General features: G+C 39.2%; 2 protein-coding genes and 1 non-coding gene across 4 annotated transcripts in view; 1 reads left to right on the top strand and 2 right to left on the bottom strand.

Annotated features, from left to right (window-relative positions):
• Positions 1–297: 297 nt before the first annotated feature.
• bag6l (BCL2 associated athanogene 6, like) lies at positions 298–23184 on the bottom strand. The gene is made up of 25 exons (XM_030147783.1): positions 22860–23184; positions 22601–22693; positions 22380–22497; positions 21266–21492; positions 21115–21186; positions 20905–21027; positions 19906–20096; positions 19681–19810; positions 18086–18289; positions 15946–16174; positions 14835–14897; positions 12894–13204; positions 12719–12797; positions 10654–10940; positions 9404–9653; positions 8480–8649; positions 8318–8371; positions 8080–8182; positions 6867–6991; positions 6656–6790; positions 6362–6424; positions 4984–5175; positions 4736–4843; positions 2846–2992; positions 298–2083 (listed from the first exon to the last, which is right to left on the bottom strand). Exons 2-25 carry the CDS (start codon positions 22679–22681, stop codon positions 1985–1987), a joined length of 3561 nt encoding a protein of 1186 aa, XP_030003643.1. The 5' UTR covers positions 22682–22693; positions 22860–23184; the 3' UTR covers positions 298–1984.
• Positions 14346–14418, bottom strand: trnak-uuu (transfer RNA lysine (anticodon UUU)). Its single transcript has one exon. It is a non-coding gene; the product is annotated as a tRNA-Lys (tRNA).
• A 361-nt stretch (positions 23185–23545) lies between the features above and the next one.
• LOC115428644 (regulator of G-protein signaling 1) overlaps positions 23546–26359 on the top strand; it is a 28683-nt gene continuing 25869 nt past the window's right edge. The window contains exons 1-2 of one of the 2 annotated variants that reach the window (XM_030147793.1): positions 23546–23984; positions 24892–25434. In XM_030147793.1, coding sequence (XP_030003653.1) covers positions 24937–25434 — 498 coding nt within the window. In that variant the 5' untranslated portion in view covers positions 23546–23984; positions 24892–24936. Of the gene's footprint in view, positions 23985–24808; positions 25435–26359 lie in introns of both variants that reach the window. The other variant, XM_030147792.1, reaches the window with a different exon arrangement.

Here is a 26359-nt window from a genome sequence, read left to right as displayed (position 1 = left end):
ACAGATAATTTATAGATGTAAACATTTTCATCATGTAATTTGATTTTTTTCACTCTAAAACAGAAAAGTTTGGAGTTGACATTATTTATATATTATTATGTTATTATTTTACTGGTCTAGTCCACTTCAGATCACATTGGGAGGATGTGGACCCTGAACTAAAATGAGTTTGACACCCCTATATTAATGTTACTGATAATGCACAGGAGCAGGCTGGACTCCTGTTGACTAATAATACATGACCTAAACCAGTCCCATCATACCTCTGTTCAGTGCACACAAACACCAGCTGGAATATAGAATTAAAGGTTTGTTTATTTCTGTGATGTACAAGCACACAGTAAGTGGTGACATTTTGCAGCAGTGCTGTGGATAAACATCACACAACTACCATGAGCGTCTGTTATACTACAGTGGAACACATAAAAGACCGTACAGACAGCAGCGTGGCTGACACTGCCCTCCACACATACATGACAGTCATCTGTGTGGACAAACGAAAGGAATGAAGCTCCAGATGTCTAGTCTGACGCCACAGTAGCAACACCTGATCAAGTCCTATGACATCACTATCTATTTACTATGTACAGTATGAGCTCATTTACAGTTTTATGCCTTATACAGATATATGATACAGCTACTTCTTATGTGCAGTACAGGACAGAGTATCAGGACCACTGAAAAAATAATTTGATTATAGAGCAAAAAGTTGTACATCAGCATGTTGGGGCCACATGGGTAAAAATATTCAAGCAGGAGGAGGGACTATGACTTTATAATCTGTTTTCCTCATAAATATGCTACTATGAATATCCACCTTATTTTCCTTTTCTATAACATTTTAATCTCAGAAAAAGTCTTCTTGTTTCTTGTAATTTACCACTTCATTGTCAAAGAATATCTGAATTTTTTTTCATAACTTTATAACTTTAGTGTAGAAAATCAAGGTTTTGTCAAAATGTCACCCCCACCCCCCCCCCACCCCCGCCTCTAGCTTGGAAAAAACCCTTTCGACCTAAAGTGACCCTAATACGCCTTCATAAAGTTGTAATATTTTGAGGGATATAATATGTCCATTCTTGATAAATACTGAAGTCCCCTGTCCTCTTATTTACATTTTGACCTGTGTAATGTAAAACTCAGATGACCACATAATTATTCACAAAATGCTCTTTTTCTCATCACAACTTTAACTTGTAACAGGACTGTTTGTCTTATGATGCAAATTCATTTCATATCATGAATGTTTTGGGTTTTTTTCTCATTTTGTAACTTTTATTTTCATGGTGTTATGATACACTAACTTTTGGTTCTCCGTGATACAGATTTGTTTTGGATTAACCCACACCTTCTCCTTCAAAACAATAGAAACTTCTCTGTTATTTTAGAACTTTTATTCATGAAAATTGGCTGTAATCTCCCATTATAGCGTATTTGTTCTTTTCACTTTCATATGTTTACGACTTTACTATGATCAGCTGTTTCCAAAAACAGCTACAACTTTATTCTTAAAATGTCTTTTTTTCTGGCAGTGGATTTTTATTAGTATTCTAAACCGGCAGTTTCAGAACTACTGAGGAACTTGCCAATGAACTTTTTTCTGAAGAAATTTTGTTAAATTCTTAATTTTGATTTTCTAAGAATACTCAGACTTTATTGTGACTACCCACTGACATTATTTTGCTGTGGCTCTGGCGCTCCTCTGTAATGAGATGTGGATGTTCTCAGTGTTTTTAACCGTGCAGCCTCTGTCAGAGCGCAGGGAATGTTTCACCTCCATGTGCTGGATGGGCTTGTTGGTCTGCAGTTGAATTCAGTTCTTCCCTGAAGCAGCGAGAGGAAGAACCGGTGAGCGGCGGCAGACCATCAGGCCAAGTTAAGGATGAGATGCACTGTCCTACATGTACCATGCTGCATGTAGAGTGTACAGATCCTGCTGTGGGATCGGCCTCTCTTGTTCTCTGTGCTACAGGGCTGTGGACAGTTACGAGTCCTCCAAGGAGAAAGCTCTGTGTGTGTTGGGGAATCGCTGGGCGTTGTAGTCCGGGTCGTCTCTCACTCGCTCTTTGATGTCCCTCTTTACCTGTTAGCCGGAGACATGATATTTCCATTCGTATTACTCTAAACATTTTAAATAATATTCAATTTTGATATCAAGCTGTCATGAACCTGTACCTTGGAAGTGGTTCAAAATAAAGTCATACTGTAAATGAGAAAAATATGGGGTATGACCCAAAGTTTATTATAGGAGTAAGTTTACTGAACTAATTTTCATATTGTGACATCACATGATGGCGACCATATTGGATTGTGGAACTTTTAGTAAAATTGAACTTTAAACATATGTACATGGGAGTTTTCTTTGTGTCTTTGTTTTTCTGTCATTTTATCCTCAAAACAAATTAACTTAAATGTTAGTCAAAAGTAAAATGCAGTAAGTTTTAGTAGCTTTTTAGCCAAGCAGCACAGTAGCCAAATCTGTCCTTATTTGTCAAAATTAAAACTAATTAAACTTTACTTACTTACTAAACCAACTCGGGACCACGCCTTTAGAACTTGATTTTCTTCTTCACTTTGAATAGAAACATGCCCTGTAATGGTGTTAGGATTGAGGGGGCACATGTCCTCCTATTGGTAGGAGGTGGAGCTGTGATCCGTTTCCTTCAGTTATGTTGCTTGTCACAGTATTGCAACTTTGGTGCTTAAAGAGTTAAAGCTAATGTAAAGGGAGTCAGTCTTAAAATCCCATCAAAACCACTATGCAGACCATTCACTTCTGCATGTAAATAACTGGTGTATGGGATAGTTGAAGCCAACATTAGCTGAACTGTGCACAAAGCTGTACCTGTTTGGCATAGGCCTCCTGCAGCTCTGGCCTCTCCAGCTCCCCCTGCAGGCTGCTGGCGCCAGTGAGCGGCAGGACTCCTGCTGTTCGAGCAGCACGACTCACTGCGTCTGACAGAGACAGGTGTGGTCCTTCACACTGGGTCGTCTGAGAAGAAAACAAATACTGTCACATTCTTCACACTGACAACAGTCAATGGTTTTTTACACAGAAAAGTAGATGAATGTGATCAGAGGGTCAGGACATAGAGAGGACCTGGATGTGGGTGTCCAGAGACTGACGTGTTAAAAAAGCAATTTGCTATATTTTAGCTTAGATTAAAATATATTTAAAATTCAAAGCATGATTTTGCCGAAGTATATAATGAAGTTAGCATGTGAAATAGGTGGCTCCACCACTGGGGGGCAAATAAAAGATGTGGTAATAAAAACAGAGGCTAGGTGAGTCATCACAGGCATTGCTCTCCACCGATGTAGATCTCTCCCAAAAAATGAGGGCATAAAGTTGAACTCATAATAGTTCTTCTAGACCAGTCGTTCTCATTGTTTCCGCTGCCAAGACCCTGTGTGCCCATGTGTTAGTTAGATTCTTGAATCTCTCATTATTTTGTCATTAAAGTGTGTTTTTTTTTTTCTTAGAAACATTCACAGCCATCTCAAGACCCCCCTGGCAGCTCTCTGAGGCCCCCTAGTGGGCCTCGGCACCCCCTGTTGAGAACCATCTAGACCACAGGTGTCAAACATGCAGCCAGGGGGCCAAATCTGGCCAGTATGATGAATTACACTAAGATATTAACAATTAATGGTGTAAATATCATTTGAATTCAGGTTCCACATACAGAACAATTGATCTCAATTGGGTCAGACCAGTAAAATATTATCGTAATAACCTGTAAATAATGAAAACTGCAGATTTTATCTTTGTTTTAGTGTAAAAAAAGTAAAATTACATGAAAATGTTTATATTAACAAACTATCCTTTTCCAAAAAATATGAATAACCTGAACAAATATGAACAACCTGAAATGTCTTAGAGAAGTACATGCAATTTTACTAATATTATACCTGTTACTAAATGTTTTGTGTATTTGTAATAGTAATGTAAATTGTAATGCACACGTGTAAATGATAAACTGATAAACTGAGGCAGAATATTGTTAAAATTGCACTTGTTTTTCTTAAGACATTTTAGGTTGTTCATGTTTTTTCAGATTTTTAAGGAAACATAGATGTAAATATTATCATAATGTAATTTGAGTTTTTTCACTGTTATTATTTTACTGGTCCGGCCCACTTCAGATCATATTGGGCTGAATGTGGCCCCTGAACTAAAATGAGTTTGACACCCCTGATCTAGACTAAGTGGGCTAATAGGAACTCCTTATGAAGGTAGTTAACTGCATAATGTTTATGAGAGTGTTTGTTAAAATCAGTTGGTTATCCACCAAACTGAGGTAATTTTACATAAGACAAAAATCACACAGACTAAAGTTGCTTGTAAAAGACAACCTTCATGGCACTGATAAACAGATTTCAGCAGCTGTTTTCTTGCCTCTGTCTTGCTAAAAACTGAGCCATATTAGTCATAATATAAACTGGAGACTAATTAGAAATCAAGGAGATTTAGGATATTAAATCAAATAAATAAAAAATACGATTCATTACTATTTATTTACTCTCAGTTGGATTATAAATATAAGTATGATAAAAACAAATGTTCTCTCATTTCACAGTAGATAGGATATTACTCATGACATGTAACCAATCAGATAGTGTTGTGGGTGGGACGTTGATCATAGAGTGGTGACTGAACACAACCACTTTCTGTAAATAGTTGAGATTCTGAATCAGACTGTTCCTTTAACTGAGTCTGTACCCAGACCTGGCTCACCTTCCTCCTCTTGGCTGGCATCCCGTGCAGATAAGCGTCAGACAGCGGCGGCTGAGCTTTGATCTTCCTCTGAGACATCATGTCATGTCTGATGATAGGAACCCACTCCTAAAAAAACCCCACACCAGTCCAGTCAGAATCCAGTTTTTTATATTAACTATTTAAAAACACACATCAGTGAAAACCAGTGACCACAGAAAGTAATGTAATCATCTTATCCATCACACCCACAAACACTCCCTCCTTACTGGTGGAACAGCTGCAGCCCACGGCTCCACCTCAGGGGCTGCCTCCTCACGTCCTGTTGGGCCCTGGGCTGGAGCGTCCCCTGATGACACTCTGTTCTCTCCAGGTGGGGGTCTTCTCTCTGCGTTGTCACCTGATGATGCCATGGCCTCCTCTGCTGTGGTGGCTGGAGCTGGAGACAGACTTTCCGCCATCTGATGGACAGAACAGAGGTTTATATCAGTGTGGTGCACATGGTCACATCGTACTTTTGTGTGTTTCCCTAAATACATGGTTGAAGTTGGCTTTAAACTTGTCTTGATCATAAAAAAATATGGACATTTCAAATACACCCTATTTTTCAAGCCTCCTTCCTGTCTCTAGTCTGCATGATCACAATTTACCTAATTTTCCATATCAACACGTTTATATTTTGTTCTTCAAATTTACTGATGTTCTTCTATTGTTGTTGTTACTGTTTATTGCTGTTGTCACTGTTCTGTTTTTGCCTGTTTGTTTCTGTTTCAGGGTCTCTGTATCAATATTTGTTCGTGTATAGCCCCTGTCCTGTTCTCCCATTAGGTAATATCCATACAGTAATAAAATAATTAAATCCAACCAATTGGGGGAATTGATCTTAGGTTCAAAACAACAACTCGTGGCACCAGTAGCCTTATATTGGAGGCCAAATGGCTGAACAGGACAGGATGGAAAAAACTAAACAAAACAAAACAAAAAAAAACAGGCTTCTCTTGTTTCTTAGGTCTGTTTTCCCTTCTCTTTGCACAGTGTGAGAACAATAAAGTTTGTAGTAGTGCTAATGTTTTACTAATTTTAGCTAAATTTTCGTAGAGGTAACAAAATGAGCAAAACAAAATACAAATGAATGCATCTTTCCACCCATTATAATTATCCAGCTTTCAAGAGTTGGTTCATCACCCTCATCATTATGGTTTAAGACTTCACCATTAACATGCGGTATTTCATGTATTAATACTGACATACTGGACCTAAGCTATTGATTGAGGAGCCGATAAACAGAGGAGCATAGAAATGATAACCTTAACACTGATTCAATCTTTGGACACATGTTGTATTTTGTGGCTACCATAGGGGAGGGGGTGGGTTTTTCAGTTGGTTGCAATCCACAACTTCGCCACTAGATGTCACTTAATATCACCGACTGAACATTACAGACTTATGCTAAATATCATTTGTCACTGATTTGGGACCTACCTAAAAACACTCCTCAGCCCAAAAATGACAAATACAGTTTAACAGCTCAGAACTGCATAGTTTCAACTATCATTTTGCAATGCGTCTAATGTGCTTAGAAACAAAGTACTGGCTTTACACTATAAAGTAACACCACTTCAACAGATGCTTCCAAGCCGAGCTCACCTCCTCATTCTGGCTGTCAGGACGCTGCTCCACCTCAGCCTCTGTCCTCTGGTGCAGTTCATTCTGACAGGATGAGACATTTCCAAATGTTAATGTCAAACTCCCACCTGCATCCAGAACTAAAAACTAACATCCTGGCTTTATTACAAATTTATTTTAGCAGAAGCCCACAGTGTGCAGTTAGTGTTCAGGTCAACAATAGGGAGGATGATCAGGAAAGTAGAGGTTTCAACATTCTGAACTGAAACCTTATTTGCTTCGCTCTCTTACACTTGTGTACAGCTGCTTTATTACCTGTGTGTAGATAATATGGTGCTGGATTTCTTCATCACTAACTGGGTTGTGTTCCAAAATGACGTGCAGCCTCATAGACATCATACTGGTCAACCAGTTGACCAGGCTGGGATTGACCTCAGCAGACATCCTCCTCTGTACAGACACACACTCTGATCAGTGTACAGTGACATACATATAGTGTGTGTGGGGAGATATGATGGATACTAACAATGCGGTGGTTGATGACTGCAGTCAGAGCGCTCTGTTCTCCGCCCAGGCAGTAGAGGTTTAGAGCCAGACACTCAAACAGACCCTGAGTGCAGAGTAGCAGCAGACGAGGCCCGAATGTGTGATCTGCACAGAGGAACACACAGACAGCATTTAGACTGTACAAAAATAATGCTTAAATGTATCACATTGACCATGTGGATAGATTTTATTTATTTTATTGTACTAATTCTCCACTCTCTTATTTGTGTATAATCTTGTATATTACGTGTATATTATTGTTATATTGTTTTACTGATCTAGTTCTACTTCTGTGTTTGGTCACCTTCACAGTTTTGAAAGGCACCTTGAAAGAAAATATACTATCATTATTGTTATTATTATTATGATTATTAAAGAAATGTAACTTCCAATCAGCAGCCACATAAATGAATGTGTTTTTATTGGATGTACTTAGCAGCCAATCACTGATCTTTTTATGCTGAGAACTGCTTCTCTTGCTCCTTTGGTGTTATTCTAAATTATAATTAACTAGGACTGGGTGACATGGCCAAAATATTATCATGATGAAAATGTCATCAGTTCATAGCAAGAATTATCAAAGTAAATGTCAAATGGTTCTGAGTGAATGCTGAAGAACTAAACAACTAAAATAAAATAAACCTTGAAGACTAAGACCAAAAAGCACCACTCATCTCCATGGAAAATGATCATGACATCATATAAAAACAAGTGAAAAAGTAAGCAGAGCTTACCAATACCCCCTCCTGGTCGCACAACACTGCCCTTCCTGCAGACTTATACCCTGCCTACCCAGGGATTAATTTTGAGTCCTAACTTTCTTATCTTTTTAAAAACTTTTCAAAAATGTGTAAAAAAAAAAAAAAAAAAAAAAAAAAAAAAAATTGAGAGAAAGGCACATGCACATCTAGCAACTTTTTAAGCAGACTTTAACTAACTTGCATTGAAAATAATTAATTTTATTATATTTTAATGAATTTATGTTACTTTTTATTCTATTCTATTTAGCTTTCATATATTTTATTAATATTTTATCTTATTTTAGTGCTGCACATACCAAGACCTGGGTAACTATATTTCGTTTCATCAGGTCTATTGATTGAATGACAAAGCTGAGTCTGAGTCTGACATAAGTGACATTACTGAATAGAAGAAAAATCAGTCAGTAACATTCAACGCCTCACTGTATTTACCGTTGCAGCGTAGGATATGAGAGGCCATCTGTGTGAACTGTTGTCTGAGGAAGGATAAGTTGGTCTGAACAATGTCCACTCCTTCTCGCACTGTAACTGTGGCCTGCGTGCGCACACACACACACACACACACACACACACCCACACACACAAATCAGTTATGTCTGTTAAAACAAATGACAACATATTGAATGGACTGCAGTGATGTGAGGGATGGGTCAGTGTGAGTTGTTCGTACAAAGCTCTCTGCTATGTACTCCTCCAGGCCGTTGATAAGGTCTTCTGCTGCCGTCTGTGGAGGAAAAGGAGCCATGATGAGGACAGGTCTAATGAGAAACTGATCACACCTCAACCCCAGAGTGAAAACACATCACACGGCTGACCACAAACATGTTCTTACAGCTATATTTTCGTCAGTCGGCTCACGCCCCTGCAGGTAGTGCTCTGTGAAGAAGCCCGTGAGCTGGGGCTGGATGCGGCTCAGCGGCTGGGCGTTCCCATGAAGCAACAGCACCATGTCCACCATGGAGAAGCTCTGACACACCAGGGACAGCAGGTCGCCAAAGAATCCTGTTTACAAAAGTTTTCAGACACGCAAAAACTGAATACTATGTTGAACAACCCAAAATAAAACCAAAGAGACATGTAGGTCCTATCAACTTTGTTTTCCCTTCTGTTTTTTTCCAGATTTTGGGGTTTTTGTAGTTTTCATTTCAACTTTTTCCAAGGATTGATCTTAATGTAATGCCAATTCAGTCTAAGAATATGGTTAACACTTCATAAGCCTCATAGCATAATTGTTAAGTCATATTTTTTCACTGACATGCTGATGCAAAATGATCCAGCAGTGTAAGGAGAGTAAAGTTACACAGATATCACAATTTGGCCAAAAAAATGAATTGGGCTATTACGCTATGAGACTAACTACTTGTTTTCTTAAAAGGTTATTCAATTTTACCTTTTTGTCAGAGGTTGACATCTTCATGGAAAACTGTTTTCGTTTGTTCTAAATGTTTTTCAGCTACTTCATGTTAGATAAGAATCAAAAATGTTTTTCTAAGTGAAATTTGATGTTTCTGATATTTTGATTTGAGCTAAAAATGTTCGTAGTTATACCTGAAAAACTGAATTAAAACTTAGCCAAGACTAGTCAATTTCTCAAAATGAAAAAATAAACTATTGGTAAAATTTGTAAAACTAACTAAACTAAATAGAAAATGCTAAGTATTTCAAAGCCACGATGACTCTGACACACACAGACACTTTCTATTGTCGTCTAAACTAAACATAAATGATGTTGGGTTGCTGTTGTGTTCAGACTCACCAACGGCATCTCCAGACCCAGGGGTGAACAGGTTACTGGTCTGAGACAGCCTTTGGATGAACTGGGCAATGCTCTCTCCATTGCCCTGCTGGGCTCCTAGAGAGCTCATCATGGTTGACAGCACTCCTTGTACAATGCCAGTGAACAGCTCTGGGCTCAGAGAGTCTCCTCCTGCACCACTGCTGGCTTGAGGTGGGACCGGGCCACTGGCTGGAGGGGGGACTGGGTTCCCGGGGCCACTGGGAGGTGGCTTCACAGAATGAGGTCACAACAGACAAGAGTCAACAAGTCAAAAATTCCCAGTGAAGACCTAAAACTGCATCTGCATGATAACCCAGAAGACTTATCTGTTGCATATATAGTTATTTTGTCATTATTATTTGTTTCATATTTCTTCAAGCTATTCCTAAATATTCTAATATACAGTGTGTCCATAAAGTCTCTTTACAGTTTAAAAAATGTATTACAAAAGCAAAAGAATAGACAATCTATGAAAATTAGTACAAAATGTAAAGTAGATACTGAGGGGTTTTTTTGCCTTATTTAATTCACCTCTATATGGGCACCATTAATTCCATGAACCACATCCAAACAGTACTGGATTTCTTTCCATGTTGGCTGTATCACACACTCATCAATGGTGTCAATGGCATCAGTGATCTTTTACTTCAGGCCATTGATGTCCCATATCTTTGATTGATTCACAATATCTTTAACATAACCCCATAGAAAGAAATCCAGGGGAGTGATATTTGGTGAACAAGGAGGACAGGGAATTAGACCATCCCTTCCAATCCACCGATCTGGACATGTTTGATTTAGGAACCCACCAACATGCAGTCTCCAATGTGGTGGTGCACCATCTACCTGACAAATGATGGTTGGTTGAAGGTCATCTAGTTGTGGTGACACATATTCAGTCCGAAGGTCCAGGTACACATTTGCAGTAATTGATCTCTTGTTGAAGAAAAATTAACCCATGATGCAACTGCACATGATCCCACAATGTGAATAAAAACTTTGACAACCACTGAGTAACATATCTCATCAATTGTTATTGTAATAAATGTTTTAAATTGTAAAGAGACTTTGGGGACACCCTTTACAACAGGTTTTCCAAAAGTACGTGGAAAAAAGTAGAGTTTAGTATTGTCTGGTATAGCACAGTTTTAGTCTAATAACAATGAGAGCAAAACACTTAAGCCCTGGATTATGAGTCTCAGTGGATACATTTTCTTTACTGCACTCACTGTGACGTCCGACATGCCCTGGAAGAATGTGGGAACTCCTGGCAAGGTCACAGTAATAGAAGGTGCTGGTCCCGGCCCAGCTGCTCCTCCTAGTAGAGAGCCCAGGAGCTGGGCAAGGTTCCCCTCGGTGGAGCCCTCTGCTGACTGACCCATGGAGGCAGTGCTAGTGGTGTGGGTGGACGTCTGCCCAGAGGTGTTAGCAGAGGTATGGGGAGGGGGCATGGTGGTGGATGAAGAAGAGGTAGAGTAGAAGGGCTGAGGGTTGACGGAAGACGACATGGGATCACCTGCAGATGACCAAGACACAGCACTGAATACAGTGAGCAACCAAAAAGATCAAACACATATTATTTTACACTTGATAATCCATTTTGAAATTGAAGGAAAATAATGTATTTTGTATTTCATCTTGTATAAGAAAATAACTGTCACAAAACCACAGTGATGTAATCGGGGTTTTCTCAGGGTGTCTTTAAAAGATGTGGTCAAATGACAAATGTGGACAAGTCAGATGTACTCCTTCTGAATAAAATGGAGTTCAGATTTACCTGAATGTTTGTATTAAAGGAGTGATATTTTGCTTTTTTAAATGGAATTATGCATTTTAAAACATTTCCCTGTGGTCTACATAAACTGTAAATGCTATGCTTTGGTCTGAATTCGTCATTAATTCAACTCCACAGGTCCATCTTCAACCCTATTTCTGAATAATGACACCAGAAAGGTCGTTTTGAGCGCTGGCCCTTTAAATGCACATGAGCCACTTCACACCCCACCCCCTCCAGGTTGTTTACCGTACTTTCTGTCCCGTTCAGCCACTTGTGTTCGTTAATACAACCAACAATTGAACTGAACTTTAGGTAATTGGTTCGAAGTTTGGACATATTTTGAGTTTTTACTACAACCGCTGATGCTGACAAACAATTATGGCGTACTCAGAGAAATGTTCGTCGGAAGTCTTGACCTTATATGTGCAAATGTGGTAACATAGCTAGATATAAAACGTAACAAATTAAGCAGGAATTGAAACAGGTTGTAGAAATGCACTTGATTTTTGCTGGAATTAATATAAAGATAGCTTTGCAGCACCTGGAGGGTTCAAATTCAAACTTTTTGAACTATTAGGGTCCAAATACACAAATAAATGTACCAAAGACTAATAAAAGTGGGTTTAGCAAAATATGAGCCCTTTTAAGTCATGAAAATTAATATTGGGTATCATTAATCACTCATCATCATCATCATCATCATCATTTAATATCAGCCACAGTAGAGAAAGGTTGAGACTTTCATGGCATGATGATGTTTTTGTGTTTCAGGTACATGGGCCAGATGTGGACATCAAACAGGCCGGGGGGATCTGGAAATAATCTGAAAACTGAGCTCAATATATTTATCTCAGACTTGATTATCATGAGTCAATAGCTTTGTTTCATATGCAAATTCAGTTTCACTTAACCAGTTTTGGAGAGAATAAACCAGGCTGTAGTGCCATCATAAGGTGGCAGGGTGTGACCATAAATGGCTATGGAACCCTCTACGACTATTTTACATAAGTTGGCACCATTTGCAGACTTTGCCAGAGAGAATTACCCACACTTCCTAGTACCATAATATTCAACATAGATTTATCCGTAAAGCCATGAAGGCAGCACACTGCATAGAATTATGATGGTTCATAAAAACAGATTAAAACAGAAGAATTTGAGGAATACACACCAAATTCATCAAACATTTATTTTTATATTTACACTATGACGTTGTTATAAAATGAGTCTAGAAGATGTGCCTTTGCAGTAGTTTCATTAAAAAGTCTCGAACCCACAACAATATGAAATGGGTTTGTATCATCATTTTCAACATTACATTGTACGAAGTGATGTGCTGCCGTATTCCATTCCATTTATACCATTTCAAGCCATTAGATACTCACACTCAACCACCGACCAGCTGACACCAGTCTGAGAGGGTTTAGGGTGGACACTGGGTTTGGGCCTCTGGTATAATGTCATGAGAGTTAAATTGAAAACACCACTAATCAAGAGAAACCTCCTCTGTTACTGACCCGACTGTCCTGGCATCAGAAGCTGTCCGACCAGACCACTGATCATCTGTGTGAGGGAGGATGGAGCTAGAGGTGTACCCTGTACACAGGAGGGGGAAAAGCAGATGTGGAATTATATCAGGGCACAGTTCACCGTCATGTATTATTTTACTGAACACAACGTCCGTAGCATTACCTGTCCGGGCTGCTGGCCTACTGTAGGAACTGTGGCTCTCAGGTTGATGGTGGTTCCTCTGGCTCCTGCAGGCTGAGGGATGCGGGGGGAGAAGGACGGTCTGGTGATGACCACCCTGGCCTGAGAAGGGTGAGGGGGCTGAGGGGGAGTGGTTCCATCAGTGCTGACTGTAGATATGGGACCCGACACCATGTGTGGAGGCTGGCCCGCTGAGGCGGCGGCGGCCATGGCGGCAGCTTGGTGGGAGATCTGGTGGACGATTGCCTGCATGAACTCAGGTGGGAGTCCTGGGAAATGGACCGGTGTGACTCCTGGACGCAGAGACACACAAGCGCTTACAAACAGTTTTGACTGTGGTTCAAAGGGAACATTATTCTGTTTTTGGGTTTATAATATGTATACTGTTATAAGACGATAAGATAAGATAAGATAAGATAAGATAAGATAAGATAAGATAAGATAAGATAAGATAAGATAAGATTTATCCTACTGTGGGGAAATTTCACAGTTTAACAGCAGCAACATACAACAAGTGCAGAGAAAACAATAGGTATAAAAACCACAAACGAGTGAAAAATGAAAATAAAAAGACAAAAATAAGAAATTTGGTATTTATATAAATATTTATATTATAAAGAATTAGAATTAAAACTAAAATATTAAAATGCATTTATATTGTGGTTGAACATGTACATGGTGTGATATGGGGGGTGGGGTGGGCGGTCACTGGAACTGTTATAGAGTCTGATGTCTGTGGGGAGGAATGACCTGTGGTATTGCTCCTTCTTGCACTGGAGATGTAAAAGTCTGGTCCTGCAGGAGCTACTCAGGGACTGTACAGTGTGATGCAGGGGGTGGGAGGGGTTATCCATGATGGATGTCAGCTTTGCCAACATCCCTCCCTCTGTCCACCACCTCCTCAATGGAGTCCAGTGGGCAGTCTAAGACAGAGCTGGCTCTCTTAACCAGTTAATTCAGTCAATAGTCTTGTTGTAGCTATAAATTGCCAAACAGTATCTGTTATTACAGTGTTATTATTATTATGCTATATGTTATTTTCACAGTCTACTTTACTGTATTTCACTGTGTGTGCTCTTCCTCCTCTGTACCTGTGGGAGGAGCTCTAACCTGTCCAGTGATTTGTGTTTATGGTTTTGGTGCTGCAGCTGATTGGGTGTAAACTGCTGCAAGCTTTTAAATAAATAAGAACGTCATCTTATAGCTGGAGTCTCACCTCTGTCGTTGCTGATTGACCATGCAGCCTATGTTTTCTCTGTGTATAAGTCTGTGGGAAAGATCCTGTATTTTTCACTCATGTATAAACAATTTTAAATATTTCAATTCTTCTTAAAATAGATTTCCATTTCAAGGTATGGGTGACTAGACCAGATTAGATAGACCTTCATTGAGTCCTTGTGAAGGGCACTGTGGGAAAACATGGACAACTTACTTCGCCTGAACAGGGACTTGAACCCTGGACCCTCAGATTAAAAGTCTGATGCTCTACTGACTGAGCTATCCAGGCCCTGTCACAATCACAGGAAGGCAATTTATTCTATGCTTCTTTTTCCCATTTCCATTAATAGCAGTGAGATGGTGTATTTTGTTTTGCTTTCTTTTGCTAGGTACATGGTTTAAATATAGAGTGCTTAGTTGTTGTTTTGCCTGTGCTCACCATGATTTTGTCTTAATCTCTAATTCTGTAAATATCAATTATCTTGGACCGCACACTTTTCTTCTTTGCCAGTGGAGGAAGAGGAAAATCTGTGTTATGTTAAACTCAGGTTCCCTTAGACCGGGTGGATCAGTATAATAGGTAGCTGTTAAAATAACAGGCTACTTATTAGTTTGCACTTCAGATTCAGCCTTAAAATTTCTTCACTAAACTTTATTTGAGAAGAGAGTGGCAATTTTAACAGCAACAACCTCAGCTGCACTTACCAGGGTGTCCAGGATCTGCACTGTTTTGTTGACTTGGGACTTGAGACCCCCCAGCTGAATCACCTGTTCAACACCACAAAACAGAAATCAGTCAGACAGAGCTGGTCATTAGTGCTGCTTCATAGACATTAAATTACATGTTAAAAGATCAAAAAGGCTTCACTATCATTACCTCAGCCCTGTTGGAGGTTGTGCGGTGAGCGGGATGTGGGTCGTGCACATATTTTTTGGCAGTGCACATAATTATCCCAATATTGGAATAATGTTAGTGAAGAACGTGGGAAAATATTGGGATATGAACTACCAAGGACATGTTCTGTGCTATATTTGGGTCATTTAACAAGAAAAGACATACCAAGTAAGGATACATATTTGATTAAAATCCTCTTGGTAGCGCCTAAAAAAGCCATTACACAAAAATGGTATAAAGAGGACCCCCCTACTCTAAATAATTGGAGAGACATTATGGAAGAAATTCACAACATGGAGAGACTTACTTATATCATAAGAATACAGCAAGCAACATGTGAGGATCGATGGAAAAAACGGACAATATACAAGACGACAACTGGCACTATGTTCTAAATGTTTGTGTTGTAAAATTTCAAAAATGAAACAATGAAATATAAGTTTAAAAAAAAAAATTACATGTTAAGGTACAGCTTTAGGACTGTTCAAGAGAACCCTGAACTTAAAGCGGAAAAACAACAAAAAGCTGCAGAGTTCCACATTCAGGGGTATGTTGAACCACAAAATGATGCCATCTGTTGGAATAAATGAACGTCCACTCAAGCAAAATATTAAGTAAAGAGCTTCACCTTTTAAATATTGATAAAAGAGTACTTTGAGGTTTTTCATTGCACTGAATGTTTATCCTGCGCTATGCTACAGTGAACAAATACAGGTCAGTCAAAACAAATTTCACTTCACAGATGCTATTTGATCTAATAATGTGCCACTGTATGGTCAGACGGTATAGCAGGAAAAGGGAGAAGTTGTTTGGCTTCAGTGGATGACTAAACTAAAATGTTTGCTTTAATTTAAAAAGGGAGTCACCGCCTTCCTCCTGAAGTTTATGTTTCCATGTTTTACGCTGTTAAAGCACTCATACCATCAATGTTCATCTGCATCATGACCACTGGCTCCATGGTTTGGTGGGTGATCCTGATAACTCTCGGCCCCCCTTGTCCTTGCTGGTGACTAGTCCCGTTTGACTGAAGAGGTGGAGCCTGGCCAGGAGCCGGCTGATCTGACTGGCCACTGGTCTGAGAGGGCTGGCGCTGTCCGTCCACAGCAGATCTCGCATTTGATGTCATGGTTACTGTTGTTCCCAGGTTTATCTGTATGAAAAGGATATGTTTACTTTACAGTCCAGTGTAAGAAGAATCATGCAGTCTGATCTCATGTGAACAACACTGAACACAGTAATGCACATGTCTATTAACAGCTTTAAGTCCAGTTTGAGGGCAAAATATATTTTAGAGAAAAGATGTATATACTGATACAACAATAATACTTTAATATTAATTACAACAAAGTGTGGGCAGTTACAGTCTTCAGTCACAGGAGTTGTTCATTTTGTCTCCAAAGAACACAAGTGTTTAAGTTTGTTGCTTCTTCTTGAAAACAGTAGAAATAGAACTTTAAACATAAGGAGTTGGTGTTTTTCAAGTTATTTTATGTGACTCGGATACACGTACTTCTTCCTGATTCATTACATATTGCAATGGATGATTTGATGATTATTTGTTTACCTCATCTGACATTATATGATTCAGTACTTTTACAGTATATTTTATTATTAGAAATAGATCTCTGCATATAGATTATAGATGGATGTATATATGGTCACTAACTTGTCTCAAACCTTGATAACTGTACTGCTGTCCTGCCCAGTGGCTCACCTGGTCCAGTGCATACGACATGGCCCGTGGCTTTATCACAGTGACCTAGGTTTGATTACATATTACACCCAGCCTTAATGTCTCCAATATCTGAAAACTCTATGTGCCTTGGCCAGGACACACTTGCAAAGGACATTCTCAATCCTAATGTGCCTTTCCTGATTAAATAAAGGTTAAAGGTCCAGGCTGTAGGGTTTAGGAGGATCTAATCTCTGTAGAATGAGCTGTACAAACATACAGAAGAAGCAGGTCCCCTTATTTCTCTACCCTATTTCTCTGAAAGAACTTCCTCTTCTCCTTTTTTTTTATTACATCAGATGATGTCCAGTAACAAGGTGCATCGCCATCAGCAAACCTTTCATTATGTTTGAGTGTGGATCAGTTTTAACTAAAAACACCCAGAACAAACAAAACAAACACTACCTCGGTTATCTTCTGCATTTTTTTCAGTAATTCTACACAGGTGAGGATGTGGCATGAGGATTCAGTTGGTTAGAATCTGCAACTTCACCACTACGTGTCACTAAATACCACACATTGACTCTTTTAATCAAACAAAAAATAAAACAAAATAAAATGACCAGTAGAAGTGTGTGCTGATGGTCCTGCAGAGACCCTCGCCTTTGCCTGTGTTTAATTTCATGACTGTGTGTTTGCTGGTGTGAACCTTTGAGCAGGGAGTTCAAACCCCCATCCAAAAACAGTCATGCTCAGGGGGTTCAGCAGAACTGCATGAAAACATAGCAACTCTGATGTTGTAGCTGTCTTCTGTCTCTATTGCAGTCTTTGTCTGCCAGACAATGTTCAGAGATGAATTAATCCACTGACCTTTAACGTCTCTAAGAGACAGGAGGCTTGGACTGTGTTTAAACAGAGTGTGGGAGTGGGATTGTGCAAATGTGTGGACAAATTCATTCATGCTTTTGAACATCACTGTGAACTATCTGTGCTGTGCTTAAAGGCTTTTCTTTAGTTACGTCCCCTCTATTCATTCACTCTCTGGCTTGTTTAACCACTGGTACTGGGGTAAAGATTGAACAACCAGCAAGAAATGATCCATATTTTACCTTACAAAAAACTCCAACTTTTGTATAAGGAAAATGGAGCAGAAAGTCTATGCACCATGAATCCAGAAACCTCAAGGTACAGCAGGTAGTACTAACAACACGCTAACCAGTTAAAGATTAGCATGTGTGAGAACGCACACAGATGTTTATAACAGGCAGCAGCACCCATGAGCTATATTTAGGTTCACGTAAAGCTCTAATAAATTAGCTAGTAACTGAATAACAGAAGTGTGCAGAGGTCCTCCAGTAAAACACATAGAGAGAAGTGCTGTGAACCTACTGGAATGGGCATGTGTGGCAGACCAGCCTGGAGCAGGACAGGGTGGGTGTAGTGGGCCACTGGGCGAACCACGTACAGGTGACGCGGAGGAGAGGTCGCCAGGTTACAGCGCAAGTCACCAAGGACGACTAAAGTATTGCCAAGGAGACGCAGAGAATCTCCAACCAGGTTGAGAACACGCTGATCCTCCTCTCTTTCTTCAATCTGCGACAAACAAGATACAAAGAACACAAATGTGATGAGTCACAACAGCATAAATCAGTAACATGTCAGTTTTGTTTTCTGAAGGTTGAGATTAACAATATATAATATAATCATTAGTGGAGAGCCTGAATGTATAGTTTACATTCAGGAAGTGAAAAAAATATTTAAAACCATTCTCCATCAGCTACCCTTGTCAGGACCATTTATGTACAATTCGTTGTGGCAGCCAAATGTATCTAATTTTAACCATATTTTCAGAAAATGGGCAAAATAAAATGTAAACATAAGCCGGTTGCTGCTGAATATATCCCCTTGGGGATCAATAAAGTTCATCTGTATCTGTATGTTTCCAACCACTACTAGATGAATATTACAAGTTCGCTGTTCATCATCAACATGATTGTCTGGTACAACCCAAGCAAAACCTGCATCATTATCATTTTTCTATTCTTTTAAGTAAATATGTAATGCAAAAATGGCCGTCCCAACTAAATTCATGATTAATAGTGCAATAATATTGCATGGCTAAATAAGTGCAGTATGTCTTTTTTATAGTGTTCAGGACTATGACCAAGTAAATGATTTTGAAAAAATGAAATAAGGTCTGCACAACCTGTGAGCTCCCAAAGAATTTATTCACCATGAATGACAATGTCATCACTCATGGTGAATAAATTCTTTGGGAGCTCACAGGTTGTGCGGACCTTATGTCATTTTTTCACCTAATTTTTTGGGATCCTGGGCACCTTTCATTTTCTGGATGTGCATGTACATCACCTCTCTCCAGTAAATGATTTTTTAATGGCACTGAGTGAGTTGCTTAGATACTCGTGAACACCTAAATACACCTTTCAGGTCCTACAGCATGAATCTCATCAGTGTCAGTGGATGCACCATGAGCAGCTTTTGTTCATTTTTATGAATGATATTATGTTAACAGTGGTAAATAGCTTTATTTTATGTTACAATTGTGTTTATTTTATGTTCATTCAATCACTCATTTTTTGAATTGCGTTTATTTTGTGTTGAGAGTGCTGAATTATAAAATAAAAAGTAGAAACAGACAACTTGAGTTTAACCATATTGTAGTATTTGCTTTCATAATTTAATTATAAATTAAATTATAATTAAATTACTGAGTGTGAATGCTGATAAGCTAAAAAGCCAAACTACAGATTTACACCATAGTGTTTAAGGTAATTTCCTTTTTGTTAAAATGGGTAATATTAGTATTAAAAACTATAATTCAAGCCTTTAGCATTAGTTTTCAAATAATACCTGGCGCTATACACATCATTATTCATCTTTTTTTTTTTTTTTTTTTTAGAAACCACATTGTCAAGCGAGTTTTCTTGTGATGTCTTTGACATGCTAAAACACGTCCTCCTTACATTATTGTTGTAGTCTGCCGAGGTGGCTGCACCAAGGATTGAATGAGTCCTCTCTATGAAGGGCCGGAGCCTCTCCTCCACCCTCCTGACCTCAGACAGAACCTCCACAAACTCTGCTGGACTAGGGTGGCTGAAAGTAAACAGAAGTCAGCATTACTAAGGTCTTAAACACTGTGTTGTGATGAAAGTTATGAGATTAAAAAAACAATAAAAACTGTGCATTACTTTGGCCCAGTGCTGGGTGGTCCTTCAGTTTGGGTAGAAGTAGAGGATGATGGAGCAGGAGGAACAGCTGTGTCCATGGGCTGTGATGCTGAAGCCCCTCTGGCTGAGGAGGATGATGATGATGGAGGCATGGAAGAAGAAGAATGAGGTACCTCTGGCTCAGACTGGGAGGCGCTATCAGTGGAAACCCCCTAGAAAATAACAAACAGTCAAATGCACTGTGTACTCTCTCCATTCAGCAGACATTAGGACATTACAGCTAAAATTTTGATCAACTTGATCAATTTACCAGTTTTGAACATGTTTTTTTTTTTTTAAAAAAAGGAGTCAAATTTGTCTGATTCAAGCTTCTTAAATTTGAAAAAAAAAAAAAAAAAAAAAACAAAACAAAAAACTTAAAACCAGACAACTCACACATTCAACTTCCTTTAAAGAAATAGAACAGATACTTCTACATTCCTTCAGTTTTTCATATGATCTGTAACCATCTGGTAGACAATACAGAGTCAAACAAAGCCCAGTAAACATGTTTAAGAACTTAGCTGTACTTGCATCCATGTTCATATCATGTCATTTGTAGAGCAGCACAATTAGTTGAATTGCGATGTCAGCCTGTGCAGCTACACAACTAAAAACAGCTGCAATTTAAAGGTCCTAAATATGTATGGTAACAATTTGGATTCAGTGTCATTTGAGCAGAGAGATGCATAAAAAACAATGATTTAAACACTTTTGACAAATCCACTTTATGCCCATGTAACACATACAGTCAACAGTATCTTAAAATGTCTTATATTGTCTTAAATTATTTATGCACATAATGGACACACAAGGAAATTTATTTTCACCAATGTATAAATTAACTGTATTTCTTAAGGGCCATATCTATGCTGGTAATAGCCATATTTTATAGGGTAGAGCTCAGTGTTACAAGTTTGTACATATAAATTGAGAAGGGAGTTCTCCACAGTTGACTATGAGGCAGTAAGTGTATTTTACCTCCAGCCTGTGAATCAGGGAGCGGGCATCTCTAAGCAGATTCTCAGCCAGCTGCAGCCGCATCCTGGGCTCACTCTGAACTGACTGGTCCAAGTTGATCTGCACATCCACTGATCCATTGCTCTACAAACACAGACATCTGTCAGTTTTACAGAAGTGACAGAGAAGGACAAAGAGGAGCATGAAATGATAACAGAAGTGACTCTTTACCCCAGTGCCAGTGCTGACCCTTGCATTCCTTCCTGCTTCACCAACTCCAGCCATCATTTGCTGAACTGACATCTACAAAACAAAGTCACAAAGCATTAAACAAGTTTCTCATTAGGAAAAATGTGACTGTGTTATTGCCACTCCAATGTACCTGTATCTGCTGAGGATCCATGATGTTAACAGGCAGGTTGAACGTCCCCAGCATCACATAACTGTTACCGTTGCGGTCATGTGGGGCACCCTGAGATGAGGTGGAGGAGTGACTGGTGCTGCTTCCACCTTCTGCACCCCCTGTGGATACTCCTGCACCTCCAGAGCCAGACATAGTGGCCTGAGGAGGGGCACGCTCCACCAAGTGTATTACTTTCCCATCAACATCTAAGGGAGAAACAAAGAAACCTTGTTCAGACCTGGGATTAACGTGTGTTATTTTTTAAGATACAATTGTAAGTGGACATATTTGAGTGTGTCACTTGAACTGACAAGAGATCTTCCTTCCTGCTCTATATGCAAATAAATAAATTAATCCTTATAACCCTAGTTATTCCATAAACTTTCATTTCCTAGTCAGAAAGGCTGCCTTAATAATGTATGTATATGTATATATAATGTACGTATAATGCTTCTATAATTATGGCAACTTAAATTACTCATTCCTGCCTTTCTCTGTATAATAAAGTAAAACTGGCATAAAATAAATCTTCATCTGTCACATTCCTCAGAGTAGGGATGGGCAATATAGTGAATTGATATGATTCAACAAGTTTCTGCTTTATGAACATTATGAAAAATGTGAAAAAAATACCAAACTCAAGGTTAGTGCTTCCTTTGGAAACATATTCTTGTTCAAGAAAAATTCAAAATGAAATCTGTTTATTTGTTGTAATATGTTCATTGTCAAAATGATTCTCCAGGCCTTCCTTATCAGTAGTGTTTTCATTTTCCACCATAACTCCAAAAAAACCTTCAACACAACTGCTGTGGCTTTAGTTAAACCTCCTCCTAAAGGAAGTGGGGAACAGTGAAACTGTTGCTGTCTGAAGCTTGTGAGGTACAGTATATTTTAACTTTAAAGTGAAATCTAAAAACAATAAAATAATGTGACTGAGTAGAAATAAGTTCAAATGGATACTGATGTTTGACACTAGTAGAGTGACAATTCAATTATCCATTGAAGGTTACGAGAACACCAGTAGACTGCTCACTTCTCCCAGACAGTCGGTGTGCTGACATCTGACAGAGCATGCACTGTTTGTTTCACTCACTGTACTCAGTCAGCGTTCTGTCATCCTGCAGCACTCTGCCCTGGTAGATGAGTCTTTGCTTGTCTACTGGGATCTCCACGGAGGATGTTATGTGCTCCTTGAACTGCTTCACTGTCAGCTGGAAGGAAATACACAGTGCTTTGCCTGTCAAACTAATGGTCTCCTGAGACGGGAGGAAAGACTTCATAAAAGCAGTATCTAAATGAGTGTAAGAGCATTACCTCTCCTCTCACTTTATAGGTCCTACTCTGGGAGTCCAGAGTCTTCACAGTGACTTCAATCATACCACATGACTCGGCCATAATTCTGAAGGTCTGAAATAATAGAAATCATACTGACGACTTAATTACTAATCATTAGTGGTTATCTTTATCATGACAAATGTGTAAATAACAGAAAACACGCTGCAGCTAATTCATCAGGCCAGCAATCTTTATCTGACACAAAATTTAACATAATAAGTAAATAGTGGTGCAGCACCTGGTTGCAGTTGCAGACAGCTCCAGTGTTTTGTTGTTGTTATTAGCTTGTTAGCCAGCTAGCTACCGTTAGCTAATCCCAGTTACCGGGAGGCTAACACTGCTAACTAGCTAATCTCCCGTAGGGGGAGATCGTTGCCCACGTCCAGCGGAAAACCGAACAGAGATCTTTTCTTTTTGTACGTGCAGTCCACTAAACTGCACTACAACCTGGGCGTTTTTGCTGTCAAGTAAACTCTTTTTTCGAGTGTGCGCGCATTCAGGTTGATCCGCTAGCTAATTTCCCAAAATAAAACAAGACGCTGAATGTAACGTCAAAGGACCCCGATGACGTCACCAGAAGTGTCACTCGCGTGCCTGAGCGCTTTTGTGTTGTGTCAGTGGTCACATGTTTACAGTTCATTATTTTAGTGTTACATGTTAATATTTGTCCAGAGTGCCATAAAAAGTCTTTAAATAAGGAAATAATCTATGATAATGTCAAAATATTAAAACAGTAGAAGTAGCAAGATAAACGTATCAGTAGAATTCTCTTAAAATGGTAAAGAAAGCTTAAATAGTAAAGTCTTGTTTTGTTTTTTTATTTATCTTCACCCTTACATAGGCTGAATGCTCATATTCACTGTTAAACTGCCTCTGTTTGAGGGTTGTCGTGTCTTTCCAAGACACACCTCAAATTATGCGAATGAAGCAGTGTGTGCGTCTGTTTTCCAGGCTGCAGGCGACTCTTCTAAGACGCACAGTCGGACGGTTTGACAAGTTCAGACACAAGTGAAGGTGTGGTAGGAGCTATGAGGAGGAGGTCCTCTGTACCCTAGTGTCACGGGGGGAACTTTACGCAACTTCTCCTGGTGTCTTCCTTAATTTGTCGGGGGTGTTCAGTAGATGTCTGTGGGTATATGACAGTGTTAGGAGGAGGCAGGTCTGACGGAGCCGAGAACAAATCTGGAGACAGGAGGAGCAGAAACGACGCAGGTTGGGTTTCCTATGTTTCTACCGACGTGCCATCGGTGTTGTTGGAGCTTAAAGCTGGAATTTATACACATGTTGCTGTGCTTATGAGATCCGGAGGAGCCCACAGATCCATTATGGAGAAAGTTTAATAACAAGACTACCGGATTAACAGGTAATCATATCTACTGTCCAACCTTAATGCGAACAACCCAACTGTTTAGACACTGTGCTGATCAAAGGTTTATGAGACCTGGATGTAATAAAATTAAATGAGGACTATAACTCATAAAGCCAATTGTAAAATGGCGCAACAGGAGCATTCACGACCATTAGTTTGACTTAAGAGTGTGGCTGCATGCCCAGAAACCTATTACAGTGAAAACAATAACTGTGTTTTAATTTATTCCCCAGGAAAAAAGAGATACAATGTGAGAGAGAGTGAATGAGTAATAAGCAAAAATAATGTTTACTGATCAGATTTGTCATTAAAATGAATCATTATGCAAAAGAGGACAACATAGGTTTATTGAACTGAAATGTTTGATAACCAGTAGAAAATCAATCAATGTACTGTAAACAAAGACAGAATTTGATCTCAAGCAAAAGATATAGAACAAAACTTAATTTACGATTTTGAGGCCAATCAGTAAAATATTATTTTTTTTTGTTTATTTGTGTTTGAATATTTCTTAAAGATAGTAGCCTAGCTCACATACTCTCATAATTTCTGTGTACCATTAATAATTGTATTTGTTTCCATTCATAAAAAGTTCAATATCAGTTTATATTTTTTAATCCAGAGACCAGAAAGAAAGAAAGAAAGAATGAATGAATTTTACTTTATTCCCAAAAAGCTGTCCATAATTGCCTAACACAAAGAATATTTTCATTGCTCTTTAATAAGTAGAAATGATAATCAAGATATTTTACCTCTTTCTGTGACCCATTTTTCTGACCTATCAATTTAATTACCCAACCTCTGTTTTTATTCAACAGGCTTTGCTCCACTGCAGCTCTATCTCTTCTGCCTTCTTCTGTTTCATTTCTCACCTTCATTTGTCACTCTTACCTCTTTCCAGCATCTCTTTTGCCTAGATTTCTTCATTACTCACTGTGCAGCTAACATGCGTCGATTCAGCTCTGAGGGAAACCTCCTGGACCTTGACTTTCTCCCCTGGAGGAGAGTGCAGCTTAACAGTCCAGATAATGACAAAAACAGGGATTCTGGTACCTACACTCAATACAACTATGAAGATGAGGAGGATGGTAGGACAACGAGCCTTCCTCCCATTATCCAGGAGCCCAGAGACTGTCTAGGTGAAGCAGCAAAGAATGAGCTAACTAGGGAGCACAGCATCAGCGTGGAGAATCTGGGTGACATGGGCAAACAGGACATGAACCACCTGAGAGTGTGTGCCATTAATGAAGGGTGCAGGGCGTACAGCGACGGCCAGCTGGCCCCGGCTTCACAGGGCAGCACGGAGAGCGTAGAGAGGGACGATCTTCCTCCGTCTCCTTCATCTCCTTCAACCAACCCCTTCTCTCACAAGTCCCATCACAGGCATCACCGGGCCAAGTTGTCAGCAGCTAAACTACACCTGAAGAGTCTGTTTGGTGGTCAGGTGAGGTTACAAGCTACACTTTGACTCAACATTACACAACAATATCAAAAATGATCATAATCTTCAATGCACTCATCTCTGATAGGGTGCAATTCCTAAAACATTTCTGTACCAGACCAAATTTCAGGGTCACTTAGATGGGTTTTGCACCAAATATTTAAAATAACTAGTTAAAGGGGAGGCATATCAAATAAAATCATGCTCCTGCCTATGCATGGGATACACTTAATATCAGACAGTTTGGGTTTAATGTATCATGCACTGTTGATGGTAACTCATGATTGAATGTATTATCAGTTTTTGACAGAATTTAACACACATTTTCAGTTCACATGGTGAACTGTGCTCCCTGAGCCACTCTTTCATATTTTGAGCCTGATGAATCCTGTCATTATCATTTTGGAATATGTCTGTGTTATTAGGGAAGAAAAAATTTGGTCATTCAGTATATTCAGGTTCAACTGAACTCATTTTCTGGACACATAACATTGCTGAACCTAGACCTGAACCAACTATAGCAACCTCAGATCATAACACTGCCCCCACAAGTTTGTACTGTAGGCACTAGGCATGATGGGTAATCATTTCATCTGCCTCTCTTCTCACCCTTATGCGTCCATCACTCCAGAAACACTGTCAGTGTCATCGGACCATATGACCTTTTTCCATTGAAACACAGTCTAATCTTTATGCCTCTATCAAACTGGTGGTTGTTTAAGAAATGAGAACATATTCACTGTATCAGTTAGAGTTAAAAAACAAAGAAACAAAAACGAAACTTGTTTCCAGCTGAAGTATTTATCTAATGGAAGGATCTTACTATTTGCAGCAGTGTATATTCAAATCAAAATTAAGGTTGTTTAAAACCAGAATTTCTTTTCTCTTTGCCATTTCTCTACATTTTGCATAATGTTCCCATGTGCTT

The sequence above is a fragment of the Sphaeramia orbicularis genome, chromosome 11, assembly GCF_902148855.1.
Source record: "Sphaeramia orbicularis chromosome 11, fSphaOr1.1, whole genome shotgun sequence".
NCBI lineage: Eukaryota > Metazoa > Chordata > Actinopteri > Kurtiformes > Apogonidae > Sphaeramia > Sphaeramia orbicularis.
Note: the sequence above shows the minus strand (reverse complement) of the source record. Positions and strands in the feature narration are given on the sequence as shown.

Coding starts and splice junctions, on each gene's coding strand:
- bag6l (XM_030147783.1), bottom strand. CDS start 22,681: ATGGCCGAGTCATGTGGTATGATTGAAGTCACTGTGAAGACTCTGGAC. Junction 21,028..21,114: donor GGGTCAGCACTGGCACTGGG/GTAAAGAGTCAC, acceptor CTGTGTTTGTAG/AGCAATGGATCAGTGGATGT. Junction 12,798..12,893: donor TAGGCCAGCAGCCCGGACAG/GTAATGCTACGG, acceptor TCCTGTGTACAG/GGTACACCTCTAGCTCCATC.